The sequence below is a fragment of the Ictidomys tridecemlineatus genome, chromosome 10 (genome assembly GCF_052094955.1).
Source record: "Ictidomys tridecemlineatus isolate mIctTri1 chromosome 10, mIctTri1.hap1, whole genome shotgun sequence".
Classification (NCBI taxonomy): Eukaryota; Metazoa; Chordata; class Mammalia; order Rodentia; family Sciuridae; genus Ictidomys; species Ictidomys tridecemlineatus.
In genome coordinates, this window is record NC_135486.1 from 57,644,989 (window position 1) to 57,662,734 (window position 17,746).

A 17,746-nucleotide genomic window follows, 5' to 3' on the forward strand; every position below is an offset into this window, starting at 1 on the left:
ACCATGGGGGAGGGGTTGGAAAAATATAATACTTTTATAGAGGTAATTCAGAATAGCTTCAATGATAAAAAATCCAAATCAAGGATTTTATAGAAAGAAATGTTGAATATTGCCAAAATAAATGTTGAATATTTCCAAAGAAAGTAATAAATTCTAGTCTTAGTCCTTACTTTATTTATGTGTTATGAAATGAGGGACCACAATCTCAATAGTCAAATTATAAATGCATTCACTAACAATTACTTGTTGTACCCTTTCTTTCAACCAATGGACTATAGATGTGTGCTTCTTAAACTTTTTTATGTGTGTACTACATCTCAAAATATTGTAAAAAATGCATCTTCTGATTCAATATGTCTCTGTGTCCAATATTCTGCATTTCTAATAAGCTCCCAAATGATCCTGATGTTGTTTCTGTTTCCTGGGAACTTGCTTTAAACAGAAAGTCTAAATGTACAACAAACAAGAATGAATAAGACAATGGTTCTTGTCCATGTTTTATATGAGAAAACATTTTTTTTGGCACAGATACTGTGTGTGACCCTACTGATTAGTAATTTTTATTTTAAAAAAACTCTCCACCTAATTAACCCATTGTTCTAAATGTGCAACACATAAAAACTTAAATTAAGCAATAGGTGTACCACATATGGTAAGTTTGAAATAATATTTGAGAATGTTTATTATGTTTGCAGAATTGAAAACTTAGGATTTAATAGGTTAAAGGAATATTTGAATCATTTAGGTTATTAATTCTACCAGGAAGGGCTCTGTCTTTTCTATTTATATTATTTGTAGATTATAGTACAGTAGAAGGTGCTGACTGAATGTTTGTGGACTGAATTCATGTTCAAAGTCCCTTAAATAAACAGACAAATTCACCCTCACAGAAGGTGCATAAACATTGAACTTGTAAGGATTATATGGTATTAAATAGTCCTATGTGGTCTATTTAATAAGAATTTTAATAAATAAAAGACATAGAACTCTAGGATGTTGTAGGTAGATCTGAGGCTTACCCTGCATCCGCTAACAAACAACAACAACAAATTAAGCTCAGCTAATTTTCTTGAATGTTAACCTAGATTAAAGGCCAAGTTTTTATTTGGCCCTTATTTATTAAATCAACTTTCTTTTCTTTTTTTTTTTCCCCTCTACCCAGTTTAGAAGATCCCTTTTGCAGCTCCTATGTTCCCGACTGCTGAGGTGCCAGCAGCCCGCTAAAGACCTACCAGCAGTTGGAAATGAAATGCAGATCAGACCCATTGTGATATCACAGAAAGATGGGGAAAGGCCAAAGAAGAAAGTGACTTTTAATTCTTCTTCCATTGTTTTTATCATCACCAGTGACGAATCTCTATCAGTTGATGACAGTAATAGAACCAGTGGGTCCAAAGCCGATGTAATCCAAGTTCGTCCTTTATAGAAATGAAAGATGGAGCCTTAGATGGGTCAGCACATTTGGACTTATAAGGATTGTTCTGGAATTCCCATTTTCTATGTAATATCAACGGAATTTCTGTGACACAGCAGGAAATCTGAGTTGCCCATATGTTCTCTGTCCTCAACAAGCAAGACAAATTCTTTTAATTCAATGGGTGCTTTACATAATGAAAAACTGTTTGTGGCACAAGATGGGCATCTGGCACCATCATCTTCTAATGTGTTGAGAATTTTCATTTCAAATGTATTTTTAAATGACTATATTTGCCAAAGCACACTGTAAAAGTAAATTTTGTCTCATACATATGTATGAAATAGCTAGACCTTCTTGAATTCTCTGTAGTGTTGGGTTCTATTCAGTCATGTCATATGATAAAATTAAATTATCAAGGGAATAATTCTAGGATGAAAATCAATCTGAAACAAACTGCTGTTACACATGTAGTATGGCACTAACATGTTGCCATAGTAAGTGCCAGAAGATACAACTAGGAAGCATCATAGCAAAGAGAATAAGATGACTTCAAGGTAATCATGGTGTGGGGTTAATATGCACTAGTAGGAAACACACATGGTGGAGATGATGTTGATGGCAGAGAAGTATCTCCATATATTTAATTCTTTCCCACAATTTGCCAAGAGATCTGTATTTAGAAAAGGAGTTCCAAGTAAGCAAACAACTTACATTTGAATAAGGATGAAAATAAGTGTTTAAGTGTATCCATAAAATATATTATTTAATAATCATTGCCCATCAATTATTCCACTGAATAACTGATGGTCAATGTTAGTGAAGGGGCCATTTTTCCATGGGTCATTGTTTAGACTTATAGGATACCAGAATCTGCTACTCTTGGGTAGCATATGTCCATTTTGCATAAGCATTACTTTGACCTGAAGACAGTTGAGAAGAAGTGATATAAGGAAAGCTCTTTGGAGCCAGGTGTGGTACCTGTAATCCCAGTGGCTTAGAATCTGAGGTGAAAGGATTGCAAACCCACCCTCAGCAATTTAGTGATGCCCTAAGCAACTTAGTCTCAAAATAAAAAGGGGGAAAAAAAGGGGATGTGACTCAGTGGTTAGGCACCCCTGGGTAAATCCCTGGTACAAAAAGAAAGAAAAGGAAAGGAAAGAAGAGAAAAGCTCTCTGGCTTCCACCTATTTGCTTAAAACTGGGACATACTTTTACAGAGGTATCCTCCTCTCTTCTACCAGGAAGGAGAAGGTCCATCACAGAGACAACTTAGACACTTACCAGCCTATAGACACACCAGAAGAATTCCTATAACAAATTCCCTTTACTAACCTCTATACTCATTAAAGTAGCCTATTACTGCCCCTAGAGACTCAGTCTTTTTCTTTTGTCTTGTTACTTCTCTAGCAGTTTGCTGTTTGTTGAAGATGCCATATAAGCCAGGGAGTTCTAAGCCAGCTTTTAGAGATGTACTCATTCTTTGGGCATCTCCCTTGTATATATGAAATATATGTTAATAAAATTCTGTTTGTGTTTGTTCTTCTCTTGTTAATCTGTCTTTTGTTGTAGGGGCCCCAGCCAATGGATCTAACATAGGTAAAAGGAAAAATTATTACTTTCTTCCCCTACATACTAAATATGGATTATTAGTGTATCAAGAACTTGAGAATGTCTTTGACAATAGAGAAAATAAATACTGAATCATTTTATTTTACTGCCTATTTTTTTATTTCCTAGATGACTCTCCTTCTAGTGTTACAGCTTTATAATTAATTGTGTTTGAAGGACTTCTAAATGGCTCAGTTGGCCTATTGAAGAAGGAAAAAACCAAAGAAAATATTTCATTAAATGCGTTTTAAAAAAATCGAGTTCAATGCTGGTTCTGTTGTAGTATATAGTTCAAGAACAAGTTACTAAACTGTTTCTAAGGGTCTGAAATTGAATAAAATATGGCTTCATATTTCTATAAAAGCTGTCTCCCCTTGTTTACTTTTTACTCTCTTATATAAGCGTTTATTTTATAAATAAAATATTTTCTTATCCTTCACTTATTATTGCATTAATGGCCTTTTTTTTTTTTTTTAATCTTCAGAAGGGCATACGTAGCATTGAAAACCAGGAAATGAAATAGATTCATTCAGTAACTCTTTGGAACTCCGCTGAATCATTTATACTTCATTTATACTTCACTTATACTTCCGGTTTTATCAAGTAAATCTGAGCCTTGCAATTAGAAAAGGTCCATCCAGATGAGGAAAAGCTCAGTTAACATGTTAGGCAAAGCTGTGATTTTTTTTTTTAATTTTTATTTTTTTTTAGTCTCAAGTGTTGTCAATCTTATTGTGAGTCCTACTACGTCCTTTAAAGAAAGAAAAAAAAAAACACACAATGAGTGCCTTCCCAGAGGCCTCCAGGGCCTTATTTTTTGAGAAGTGAAAGAGATCTTTGTCATTGAATTTTAAAATGTAGAATGACCCAATCTGAGGGTGTAAAACATGATGGGGAAGCTACATGTTGCAACTTTAAAAAAGTAATGTTTCCCCTATTCCTGAGCAATTGCAACTAACACAGAGAGATTCAACATTAAGTTTAATTATATGCTAACAACTATCTTTCAATAGTGAATTAAATAAGACAACACAACGGAGATATATTTTTCGATACTGAATTTTGGTCACAAAGAAATCAAACATTTGCTACCTTTGGACCTTTACATTACTGGCTAATGAAATAGGGATTTGTTTTAGTGACTCCATAGAGTTTGCAGGTAAACCTGCTCCATATTCTGGAAATAAGCTATTCTTGTTTCATGGTCTTCTCAGGTAGTCCAGAGGGCTCAGTGACATGTAGTTCAGGAGTAGGTAGGTACTACCAATGGCTATCAGCGATCCAAAGATAAAGAGTCCTTTGTTTATCACCTGTAAGGACAGCAAAAACTCTTAATTCATTTATCTAGAAATTAAAATCATGAAATAGACTTTATTCACACCCCACAAGAGTACAGTTTCCTTTTTGTTCTTTAACCCGAAGAATCAATTAAATTGTATGACCTGATTTCTCTCTGTACTTATTGTCCTGCATTCTAACAGTCTGTCGCTGTTTCTCCCTTTCATACTTCTATCTCTTTGAGGTCAGAGATCCTATTTTATTTATCTTTGTGATCTTTCTAAAATCCAAATCTATGAGCCTTCTTTGGTCCCTCGGATTCTCTCAAGCTTACCTCTCCAGCTTCCCCCGTGGCCATGTAGCCATTCTCACACCTATGTGCTGCCTTCCGGCTCTACTTAAATACTTGCTATTCCCAATTCTGTGTTCCTCATGTGTCTCCAGGCTTCTCCTCTCTGGCCCAGTTGTGTTCTCTTGCTAACCTCATCACCATGCCCAGTTCCATATCTATGTATTCAATACACTATGAACTTTTATAATTTCACCCATGCAAAACAGATCATCAGGAATTTGAATTCCATTTAATGGTATCTCTGGGTGAATTGCCCAAAACTCATGTATCATAGCATTGCATTGGAATTTGATAGTGTTTTATAAGTGCTTCAGTTCTGTCCAATTGTACAAATTAAACCCATAGGAATATTGCAGGATGAAAAAGTCAAGAGCACATCACATCATTAAAATAAGTAAAAAGCCAAAAAGTATTGGTCTCAGTTTCTTTTTCAAATTTCTTCCCTTCAAAAGCTCTCTCTGTAATGTTGTTCAGTTGGCACTCTGCCCTCTGAGTACTCAGGACAGTTTTTGTTTGGAAAGCAAACAGTTGGTACTTGTCCCATCATTTCTGTATTTTCATGAAATAAAGATAACTATAACACTGTGACATTTCAACACATCAGCAGGATTTTTTTTTAATAGTATAATTTGTTCCCACCTTTTTTTGCCAGTGCCAGCGCAGTACTGCCTCATGGTATCTTATCCTGGAGAAAGTGACCTGTAGAGAAATTTTAAAAGTATTCTTGTGATTCTTTAATGGCTGAACAGAAGTTTAAAATGAGGGGAAGTCTTAAATCCAGACCTTACCATGGTATAGAGAGGGATAAAAGTAGATGGCATAATTGCATGGAGAAACCTCTCTATGTTCTTTTGAAAAATGAACCACCTGGAGTTGACATGTGCTCGCATCTGCAATGATAAAAGTCTTTTTTTTTAAAAAAAAAACATTGAACAAAATGTCTTTCCTTACTACATTTATTATTATTATTCATTCCACTTACCACAAGGCTGGACACAAATAAATTCCCATTTTCATAGTGGTCATTCCCAATCTCTTTTAAGAAATTTCAGTAGTACAAGACATTATCTTGAAAATGTACAGTGATCACACAAAACCTATTAGGAAAGTCTAGTTTGGTAAGGGGTCAATATAGGAACTCTACTTCAGCAAAGGGCTTGGGTAATCAGACCTATGGGTAATCTGTGAACTCAGAGATTAATCAATTTCGGTTGCTTCTGAATTGCAATTGGTTGATTTGTAATATTGCTTATGGCAACAAGTGATTGTTTAAAGTTATGTCTGTCTCTATCTATTATTCCTTATAGAGGACAAATACTGTGTTGTCAAAGCCATCTGTTTTTAAAGACTCAGGCAAGATACATCAATGAAGTATTCGAGTATCTCCTAGAACTTCCTTCACCATATATGGAATTGGGCTCAAGGTGAAGTACCTTTATTTCTTTTTGTCTTCAGAAGAGGTGGAAAACAGTAATACTCTTCCTTCAATTTGTCTTGTAAATTTTTCTTTCCATTATTTGAAAACTATAATCACAATCACTTGTCATAAGCTTTTCATGTTGATAGGGAACAGAGAGATGTGAGCAGTGGGAACGTGAGGTTATGGGACTAATTCTATAAAATGGGCCCACTGTGCTGATCCCCATATGCTTTCACTTTTAAAAAACAATGTAAATCCAGACCTTACCATGGTATAGAGAAGGATAAAGGTAGATGATGTGAGGTTATGGCACTAATTCTATAAAATTCTATGCATATGCAGGTATGCGTAGCCCAAATCCACAAGATATGTTATATTCATCAGCAAACTACCTGAGAAAGGAAGACTGCAGGAGAAATGCAGGCCCCCAAGAGCCAACAAAAAAACCCAAGTTACCCTGAATGGGAGACTTTTGTGACCATTAACAGACCAGATCCCAGAACTCAGAGTGATAAGGATAATTCTCCCTATGCATAAAATCTGTATGAACAAGTTTCAATTAGAACTGGTCAGCCTGGGCCAAAGTGACCCAAAGTTGACATGGAAGTAGGGACTTGAAAGTCTGATGTCATCCTGCTGTCAGTCAAAAGTCACGAGGTGGACTTGGGTACAGCTCTCTGGAAATTTCTCTGGAACCTCAATAAAGCTGGAGGGCACGAGAAGCATACCACCCCTTTTCTTTCTGAGAGCACCTACCTCTCCCTTGAGAATGTCCCCTTTCCTATTCCTTTTAATAAATTCATGCCTGATACTCTGAGTGACATGTCTCAAATCTTTCTGATCCAATTGTAATAATCGGGGTTTGATGAGGGGGGCCTTCATGCTGCCTCAGTTTCCCATAAGGCACTAGCCGTGTAACAATGATGCAATTGGTTTATGGAATTAATGTGTATTTTTTCAAAGCACTAGTCTTTCTGACCAGAAATTTCTTTGGTATAATTATACATTTTATTCAGTACACAGGCTTTAAAGTATATGCAGTACTACTCTAAATATACAGTTCATAATATTAAGGTTGGAAAGCTCAGCTAACATTTATTATATTCTGTAATTAGTACATCTCCACATTATATTTTCATTAAAGTAGCCTATTACTAACTCTAATGTCTAATATTTGAGAATGGATTATTAGAGATTTTCTCATTTGTTATCTCCTAAATGTCCCTGAAGTGCAGATGAAAATGTTTGTGGGTCATTGTTGCTAGTAATACAGTCACAACTGACCCATGTCTAAGGAATACTGTGTGTGCTCTTGTCTGTACCTATCTTTAGACATGATGCATGAGATGGGGCTGGAACACACAAAAATAAAATCATTGCTAGTGTATCAGTGAGCCATTTTATGGACTAGAGCCAAAGCTTACCTCTATGTAATTGTACATAGACAGGTCTGAAATTGCATGGTCATCTGGAATTCTAAACCTTGAGAATTCAGGAAGGCACATACCTAGAAACCAAGTTAAATAATACATGTTTTCAAAACAGTCTATAAAAACATGCTAGACTCTATCTAGGTCAAATTAAATAGTATATTCACTACCCACATATTCTCTAACCTTTTAAAACTATGGATAACAATTCTGTATGATCAACAGTCTATGGTTGTTGAGAAATGTCTACAGATTATTTCTTGTTGAGATTAAATAAGACTTACAATAAAGGTAATACATATTATAGTTCTTTATTGGTAAAGTCATTATTTTTTTTATTGGTTGTTCACAACATTACAAAGCTCTTGACATATCATATTTCATACATTAGATTGAAGTGGGTTATGGACTCCCAATTTTACCCCAAATGCAGATTGCAGAATCACGTCAGTTACACATCCACAATTTTACATAATGCCCTATTAGTAATTGTTGTATTCTGCTACCTTTCCTATCCCCTACTATCCCCCTTCCCCTCCCCTCCCATCTTCTCTCTCTACCCCATCTACTGTAATTCATTACTCTCCTTGTTTATTTTCCCATTCCCCTCACAACCTCTTATATGTAATTTTGTATAGCAATGAGGGTCTCCCTTCATTTCCATGCAATTTCCCTTTTCTCTCCCTTTCCCTCCCATCTCATGCCTCTGTTTAATGTTAGTCTTTTCTTCCTGCTCTTCCTCCCTGCTCTGTTCATAGTTGCTCTCATTATATCAAAGAAGACATTTGGTATTTGTTTTTTAGGGATTGACTAGCTTCACTAAGCATAATCTGCTCTAGTGCCATCCATTTCCCTGCAAATTCTATGATTTTGTCATTTTTTTATTGCTGCATAATACTCCATTGTGTATAGATGCCACATTTTTTAATCCATTCATCTATTGAAGGGCATCTGGGTTGTGGAGAACATGGGGCTGGGAATGTGGCTCAAGCGGTAGCGTGCTCGCCTGGCATGCGTGCGGCACGGGTTCGACCCTCAGCACCACATACCAACAAAGATGTTGTGTCCACCGAGAACTAAAAATAAATAAATATTAAAAAAATTCTCTCTATCTCTCTCTCTCCTCTCTCACTCTCTCTTTAAAAAAAAAAATGGAGAACAGCCCATGTAAGTGGTTACAAATGGCCCTCAGCACTGCTTAGAACCTGCCACTCTCTTCTTCTAGTTTGTTTGGCTCTTGTGCACACTTGTCTCACTGTTCCTTATTATCTTAAACGCCAGCCACGCCCCCCATTCTTCTGTGAGTTCCTAGAAGGTAGGCTCCATGTTTTCATATATAAAATCTTAACCTGGTATAGAAGAAATATTGAAATATTTGAAAGGTGAATGAGTGAGATTACATTCACATAGCTGAATGACTCTAGTTGTTAGAGATGCCACTTCCAAAGTCAGGAAATCTGGGCTCAAGTCCCAGTTCACCATTTCCTAATAACATGTTTTTGGGAAAGTTACTTAACTTTAATTTCACTGTTGTAAAATGGAGATAAGACTAGTACTGATGTTCCATGTATTCTGTGAGGATCAAACAAGGGAATGCTTTTTTAAAAAAAAAAAGATTATATATATGTGTGTGTGTGTGTGTGTGTGTGTTAAATGTTCAATAATGTTAATTAGGATTATTATTCTTGATTACTATTGTTTTATCTTTGTTCTCTAGTATCCAAAACCAGTAATGATGGTGTGTTCTGATCCATGAATTCTCCATCCACCTTCATTATTGCATGCAAAACAAGGGCTAAGAAGGAATGAAACCAAATACCTCTGGTTCCTGAGCATCTGAGTGTGCTGACTGGGAAAGAAAGATGGAAATGGAGGAGGAGGAGGAAGAAGAGAAGGAGAAGGTTTCCCTAACATCCTGTAATTCCTTTAGACCCATGCAGCAGTGTCTGATGACTCACACTATAACAATTTACTATAAACTTACTTTATACCATGATTTCTCTTTTTTTTCTTTTTAATGATTTACATAGATTCTTCTATTTATTCTTCAACTCCTTCATATTATTATTCCTACTTTATGGGTGAAAAATAATGATGGTTTTAGAAAGATTAAGTGACTTGCTCAAGATCACACAGCTAAGATTATGAGTTACTATTCAAATATGGGTATAAACTTCAAGGTCAGTTTTCTAGTCTACCTCTTATCCGAAACAGGTTTAAATTCAGAGGTACCTTTTGACAACACGTGATGCTGGGAAGCAGGAAAAGTTTGTACAGTTCCTAGGCTATTGTTTCCAATTCCTTTTATGTATACATTTAATTTCATAATTTTACATAAAAAGTTACAACTTCAATATTTGTAAAATTAATACATTGACTGAATCAATTTCTAATTAATCAAAAGAATGTAGCTCAGTGGTAGAGCACTTGCCTAGTATGTGTAAGATACTGGGTTCAGATCTCAGTACCACATATAAATAAATAAACAAGTAAAATAAAAGTCCATTGACAACTTAAAAAAAAAAAAGACAAATGCAAGTATCAGCTGCAACCTTCCTTTCTTTTTGGTGTCTTGATCAACTTTGTTTGGACCATGAGTTTTACAACTATAAAAGAATTGAGACTTGAGGAAAATCTGGAGATTTCCTGGTGAAATTAGGCACCCAGCTAGAGAAAGAAATGATACAACAGTAACAAAAATCTATGCCTGTAGTCCTAACCTTCCCTTGGTTTTGGCATGGCTTGGTGCAATTATGTCACATAGTATCATATAAAACCAATCCACTAGAGCTGCCAATGTCCCAGGGAGAGTGCCTCGTATCAGGAAAAGCATTAGATATGACTCATTTGCTGCAAACTTTGATAGGGAAAAAAGCAAGAAAGCACTGGAGTGTTTCTGAGGATGCTCTGTAAGGGATTGCAGGCAGGGGGTTTTACTTAGGTTGAAAAGGAAGAAAAAGGAACACGACTCCATCTAGTTTTGGTATTCTGAACTTTTATCTTTGCATAGATGGCTGCAATGAGCTTGGTACTGTTTGGATTGTTAAGTATCCCTCAAAGGTCCACATAGTAAAGCCTTGCCCGCAAAGAGGCCGCTATTGGAAAGTGGTTGAACCTTTAAGAGGTGGGGCTAGTGGGGAATCTTTGTGACATTAGGAACCTGCCCATCAAAGAGATCCTGGGGACTCCAGTCTCTTATTTGTCCTCCAGCCATGAAGTAAGCAGTCTTTGCTCTGCCATGTGCTCCTGCCTTGATATACTGCCTGACAAAAGGCCCAAAGCAACAGAGCCAATTGCTTATGAACTGAAACCTCCAAAATTATGAGCCAAAATAAAGCTTTTCTCTTTATAAGTTGATTATCTCAGGTATATTTTATAGTAATGGAAAACTGACTAAGATAGACTTCCATGAACAAATGGAGATGGGTGTCCATTGTCTGATATGGGCAACAATAATAGCAGAGATTGCTAACTAAACAGTTTATGATCCTGAATGAGGAATACACAGCATGGGTTTGTGATCACTGAGGATCAAAATTAGGCTTACAATTAGTCAGTAGGGCTAGTCCATGACCATTTGAGAAATTTTACTTACTAATATCATTATTGAATTTATCCATTAGCTCATCAAATACCAAGCAGTCCTCAAATCCCTGAAACAAGAAAAACAATGAGAAAAAATAAATGAAATGATAAATTAAAAATTACAAACTGCTCAATTTCAAACAGAAGGTGCATCGGTGAGTATAATGTATAAGCTGTTTATCTTCAGCCAGTACATAGCACTTCAGTTATTACCTGGCACTGAATTAGGATGATAAAAGACCATCAACGGCATGTTTGATGGTGCTGTCTTTGCTCAATTCATATTTATATGGTTATAGTGATAGAGAGTAGGACCAAATATTTAAATTATACTACTATAATGTCAATGGGTTCCAGTTCTCCTTTGAAAAGAACAAATAACCATATTATTCTACCATGAAGTTTAGAATTTAATATTTAAACCATTCAGTTCTTTAAGATTCATATTTAGAACAATTTAATGATAGGATAAAATTAATTGAGTTCCTATACCTCAAGATTAAAGTAAATTTCTTAAATCAAAATTGATAAAGTGCTATGCTAAATGTAGTGAGGAATAAGAAAAATAAAAAATTGTTTCCTGTTTTCCAGGAATTCAAACTATAAGATTTTTGTTGTTGTAGTTGTTGTTTGTTTTTTGGTGTGTGGTACTAGGGATTGAACCCTACCACTGAGTTACATCCCAACCCTTTTTATTTTTATTGTGAGGCAGGGTTTCCCTCAGTTGTTCAGGCTGCACTTGAACTCAAACAGGAAGATTCTCCTGCCTCAGCTTCCTGAGTTGCTGGGATTACAGGTTTGCATCATTATGCATGGCTCAAATTAAACTATAATTTTAGAGAAGATATAAAAACATTTAAAAATATACTTAACATCCATTATAGAAATCACATCTAAAGTAAGTAAATTTATTTGTCAAATAAATTACAGTTCAGAATACAGGATTTTAATGGCATAGGAATTTAGAAATGAAAGATAGCATACAAGGTTCACCTAACAGTTTTAATTTCTCATTTCAAATAATGCATTTACTCTCCACAAAATTCTGAGGTAGATACTATTAAAGTACCAGTTTTATAAATGAGAAAGTAAAGATAAAGTAAGTTAGTTGTTCAAGAATACACTATAATACACCTTGGAGGTAAGATTTGAACACAGACTTTCTAATACCTGGATGCTTAATCCATTATCAGTTGATATCTTCTTAAATTTCAGTAATACAAAATGTTTACCACTGCTCTGTGGAAAATGCAGTAGATTACATTCAAAGGCTCTTTTTTTAAAAAATAAATGAATGAATGCTTTTTCTCCCCCCCCCCACAAAAAAAGCTCTTTTAAAATTTAGAATATATTCTAATCACTAAAACAAAACGTGACTAATGATTAATAAACTATTAGCATGCATGTGTGTGCACATACATACTTAAACACATACAGAAAATTAATTAGAATTTTGTAAATAACATTCAGTATTTAAGCACTATTTTTTTCAGAAATTTCTTTCTGGTCAGATTATTAAAATTTCCATGATGGCAGTTGTATTCAACATTTAATTCATTTCAGAATTTTAGTTAACCCTGTCAATCATGTTTCTCTTTCCTTTAGAAAGAAAAAGTAGAGAAGAAACAGATGCAAACTTTATTTTAAAAATTAAGACTTGAGGGCTGGGGTTGTAGTTCAGTGGCAGAGTGCTTGCTTAGCATGTGTAAGGCATTGGGTTCAATTCTCAGCATCACATATAAATAAATAAAAATAAAGTTTTATCAACAACTAAAAAATTAAAATTTAATAAAAAAATGAAATCTTCAATTACTGAGAACCAAGTTTCCAAATGTTGAGCTATTGATATTTTTTCAACTGAACAGAATACTATATTATGCTTTTTTTTTTCTACATTGGATATTGGAGCAAATAATCCAAATCCTGACTAGAGTAGGAAATTGATCTAATTAAGCAATTGGTACAATTGTTTAATTGACTATGTTCTTGGTTATCATATGGGGATAATCTTATATTTATCTTTTATTTAAGACAATTAGGTTGAGACTAACCTGGAAATATTTCTAGAACCTACCTAGGGGAAAAACAAAACAAAACAAAAAACTCACCGCATTCATTCCTTGCCCAAAAAATGGGACTATGGCATGAGCCGCATCTCCCATCAGCACACAATGGGATTTAAAGTGAAAGGAAGAGCACTTTACAGATATCATGGGCTGGGCAGGCAACAAAAAGAAATCTTCCACCAGGGCTTGCCTTCAGAAGAAAGTAAGCAGAATAAAAAGACTTTAAACTTAGTATTAAATTCTGCTGGATTCTTTCAAAGTTGTTGGCTTTTTAAATACAAGATTTTACTGAAAAACATACAAGAATGTCAAGAAGAAAATAGGAAAGGGAAAAGTGAAATTTCTACCAGTCTTAAAATTCCATTGTTCTAATTAACTTCTTGATTTACCACAATATTAATCATATCCCAAAAGAACAAGCTTGACCACATTTGAACAATTTGAAATATTTCTGTGTCACATGTGATGTCATGAAGACATTATCATGCACATAAGTCATGGAATTTTTAAATGCATTGGTATACTTTAGTATTCTATGGAAATATTGAACAAACACTATTATGCATTTGATTAGTCTACAACAAACCAAAATTAAAATTAATATAAATCCTATGTATTTGGAAATGAACAATAGCAACCAAAATAGTATTTAGAGGGACTGGAATATGTTAATCAAAGGGCACAAAATTTCAGAAGGAAAAATTCAAGAGATTTATTATGCAACATGATGACTAAGACATAAAACAAAAACAAACAAAACTCTAGCATTTATAATGCATCTATAGGGGCTTTGTGAAAACTATAAATAGAGAAACAGTACATACCCTCAAGTATCTTAAATCTGACTGGAGAGGCAAGAAATAGCCATGGAAAAAATTTAAAAGTAATAAGGGCTAAATGTGATGTGCAGACACATTCCATGTTTGAGGAGAGATCAATACAGACTGATTTTTGTCTACAGGAAAAGAAGGTAAACTAGCAATTTTTAAAAAGATCCTTTTTACTAAGGGCCAACAGTAAACTATCCCTTTCTCCTTGTTTATTGGATTTTCTTAACTACCCTAAAAAGTAGGAATTATGATACCATTTTAAAGGTGAAACTAGAGAAAATAAGGGGCTGAAGCAATATTAAAATCTTGCTCTATTATAGCCTGAATGTTTATGTTTCCGTAAAATTCATATGTTGAAATCCCAATCCTCAATGTGATGGTGTTTGGCCTTTGAGAGGTGATTAGATCATGATAGCAGAGCCACCATGAGATGTGACTAATGCCCTCATAAGAGACCCTAGAGAGACCCCTCATTCCTTCTACGGTGTGTGTTCACAGGGAGAAACTGCCTTCTATGACCTAGGAAGCAGACCCTCATCAGACACTGAAACTGTTGGCACCTTATTCTTGGACATTCCAGGCCTCCAGAACTCTGAGAAATAGATTTCTGACATTTATAAGCCACCTAGTCAAGGGGTTTTTGTTACAGCAGTCTGAACAGAGTAACATATATTCTTCTGGCAGCACTGGGTTGCCTTCATAAAGATATCATTAGTGCACAAACAGAGCTGGTTTCCAGGAGGAAAAGTCAGTGGGAGGAGGGGCCCTTCCGATAGTACATAACCTGGTCCAAAGGAAGGGTAATGAAGAAGGGTAATGACATACCCTTCCTTTGGACCTATATGCAACATGATGACTAAGACATAAAGGAAGAGTAGCAGCAGATCTAAAGCCAGAAAGCTAATACAATCAGCTGTCAATTGTATATAACCTAATGTCTACAGGTCCTGTCTAATGATTTGTAAGCATGATCTTATTGGCTCCTCATAGTAATGCTTCAGGTTAGGTACTATTATTTATCAGCATTTTACCATGAGGAACCCAAGACAGGAAAACTGATATAACCAGTAAGTGTTGGATCTGAGACTGAGGTTGCTAGATGTATCTGTTCTGTGTCTCCTAGTAGAAGGAAACACAGCCAAGTCCAAGGAGCCCAAGGAACCTGAGGAGCCTGCACAGATACATGACAGCCCTAGGACACTGGTGGCTTGTCTTTCCAGGAGAAACTGGACATGGCATGAACTTTTTCAGAATTCCTGCTCACAGCAGAACATTCACTTAGACTTTTGCTCTATGTAGACTTCTGTCCAGGTTACTTCATAATCCGTCTTGCTTAATCAAAACAAATAAGTTGCATAACCTTTATTTGACTTTGGAATAATTCAAACCAATAAAGCAAAAGGCATAACTGTGCATTTTGAAACTTACTCTCCAATTAGAGGGATGGAGTCCGGAAAGTACTTCTGGAAGAAATCCAGCACATTTGTCCTGGTTAGAAGTTTTTCAAACTCTTCAAAGGGCATGAATAAAGTGCATGTGAAAGATTTGTTCTGTGAGAAGAAGAGAAACAGAGTGAGAAAGGCAAGTAGATTCCTAAATTGCAGGGCTTCTTTTAAGGACCAAGGAGCTCCCGTAAGGAATGTCCAATCAGACAGAAAAGGCATCATCACTTTGTCCCCATCTCTAGATGAAAGCTCTGCTAAGTTCCAGGGGTGCTCTGGGCTTCCTTGCTTATTGATTAGCAGAAGTTCTACCATCTAAACTTTCCATGTTCACTAAGCAAACACTACACTCCTTAGATTACTAATAGATTGGTTGATTTTATTTCTTTTCTTTTTCATGTTTTTAAGATAGTATCAAAGGCACTGGACCACAGGATAGACAGCAACAGGAGGAAAAAGACCAACCAGAGAACAGATGATGACATCTACATAGGAAAAAAGCCTCAGGGTCTAATGAAAGAAAACCCAAGCTCTTTTTTGATAATGTATATTCCAATGTCTTACAGACCTTGAAAGCTGGAGGTTCTTCATAATATGTAACCTAAATCTCTTTCACCTTACTGGGGGTGGCATTTTCTTCCAGACTGTTTTTGATGGAGATGACACATAAACTCCCATTATTCATTAAACTAAGTTAAACCTCCTTTCCAAAATAAATAATTGGACTTCCTTCCCAGGTTTTTCTGCAATAATCTTAAGCTTTCAGATATAATCACTAAATTGATTAAACAATGAAGAGATCAATTAGGTGTTCACATACTAGGTACAAAAAACATTAATTATAGATGCAAAATGAGAATTGGTACCATGTTAGGAAGTGCAATCATCATGAAGGTATTTCTAGGCCAAATATGCAGATAATTCGGTTCCATGGCATACTGCAGAAATAAAAAGCATATATATGTTTGATTAGTTCTTGGATATAACACATCTATAAAACTGACTCTGCTTTATATTGTTTTCACAGTAATTTCAATCAATATAATATACATTGTGATACACTTATCTGCTGCTACACAAAATAGAAGTTGGTTAGAAAATACTTTACATTCTGTCTTTATAAGCTCAACCTTAGGTAGGTTTTTGATACCAGGTATAATTCAAGATTGAAAACATGCTATAATGTTTTCTCTCTTTCTCTTTTTCCATATACATGCATACACATATGCATATATATATAATATATATACACATACACATATATTTGTGTAAACAAACATATATAATACAAATAAACAAAATATATATGAGGGTAGATATATAGGTGTGTGTGTATATATATATGTATACATAATAATTTAGACCTTATTTTGGTACTTTTTTATACTGTCTAGGAAAATTTTAAGCTTAAATTTCACAAGGCTAACAAAATTTTGTTTCCCACAACATAAATAGTAGGAAGGAGTCTTATCTCTTTAGTGGAATAAATACTAAAAGAACAGTGTAATTGAAACAGAGAGCTCCCAAACTTCCTCAACAAAAGTTGAGGAAGAATAATATCTTCCTCATGCTGAGGACAGATGCCAAGGAAATTAAAACGGACACATTCTCTGGCTAAGAACAGCCTTGCAAAATCTACATGTGTCACCTGACTTTTATTTGTATAAACTTTAACCATTTGTGTGGGACTGGTGGAGAAACAATCTAGCTGCTTCTCCAAGTTTGATTTAAGTGCATAAAATTTACTTTTCCTTTTTCCATCCTGTGCTTATTTCTTACGCAAGCAGATGACTGGATTAGGTCAGCTAGGGTCCAGGCAGGCTAGGTGTCCACCCTGGCATTTTCACACTGTATTAAGGTTTTTGTGTCTCAGGAGAAGGGTCTGTGCCTGCCAGGCAGGGAAGTACTTGGGGGCTGGTGTGGTTAAAAGAAGGGATTTGTATAAAAGGGGAAAACATAGATTAGGTAAGAAGTAAAAGACAGTGGCTTTGTGCACAACCAGACAGGGGGGCATAAATGAGCCTAGCATTTGAGGAGGGTCCTGAGGAGGCCAGCCTGCAAGAAGAAAACATCCTTGCCTTCCCTTCCTGCTATCTTTTGTATCTGTGACCATGTTACCATTAAAACTCCAAAAGCTAAGGAGTGAGGAGAATTAACAACTGAAACCAATTTTATTTGTCATTCACTGCAACAGTAATTAGAAATAGTTTGGAATATAATATATATTTTCTATTTTCCTCAGAAAATGGTTTCTATGTCATTGAGATAGAGAGAGGGTAGGATGCCAAGAACATACTAATATTCACACATACTCCATG

The 17,746-nt window shown here is 35.3% G+C and overlaps 2 protein-coding genes across 4 annotated transcripts in view; one reads left to right on the plus strand and one right to left on the minus strand.

Annotated features, from left to right (window-relative positions):
- The window catches only part of Opn3 (opsin 3), a 43,062-nt gene extending 39,936 nt beyond the window's left edge, over positions 1–3,126 (plus strand). For 2 of the 3 annotated variants that reach the window (XM_040278715.2, XM_005326574.5), the window contains one exon: positions 1,163–3,126. In XM_040278715.2, the coding sequence (XP_040134649.1) occupies positions 1,163–1,426 (264 nt within the window). In that variant the 3' untranslated portion in view covers positions 1,427–3,126. The remainder of the gene's footprint in view (positions 1–1,162) is intronic. The other variant, XM_040278716.2, reaches the window with a different exon arrangement.
- Positions 3,127–3,989: 863 nt separating this feature from the next.
- Kmo (kynurenine 3-monooxygenase) overlaps positions 3,990–17,746 on the minus strand; it is a 50,105-nt gene continuing 36,348 nt past the window's right edge. Inside the window, exons 8-15 of the mRNA XM_005326575.5 lie at positions 16,295–16,366; positions 15,415–15,536; positions 13,199–13,346; positions 11,101–11,158; positions 7,500–7,582; positions 5,444–5,545; positions 5,295–5,354; positions 3,990–4,335 (exon numbers count right to left, since the gene is read on the minus strand). Of these exons, the coding sequence (XP_005326632.2) occupies positions 4,225–4,335; positions 5,295–5,354; positions 5,444–5,545; positions 7,500–7,582; positions 11,101–11,158; positions 13,199–13,346; positions 15,415–15,536; positions 16,295–16,366 (756 nt within the window). The 3' untranslated portion in view covers positions 3,990–4,224. The remainder of the gene's footprint in view (positions 4,336–5,294; positions 5,355–5,443; positions 5,546–7,499; positions 7,583–11,100; positions 11,159–13,198; positions 13,347–15,414; positions 15,537–16,294; positions 16,367–17,746) is intronic.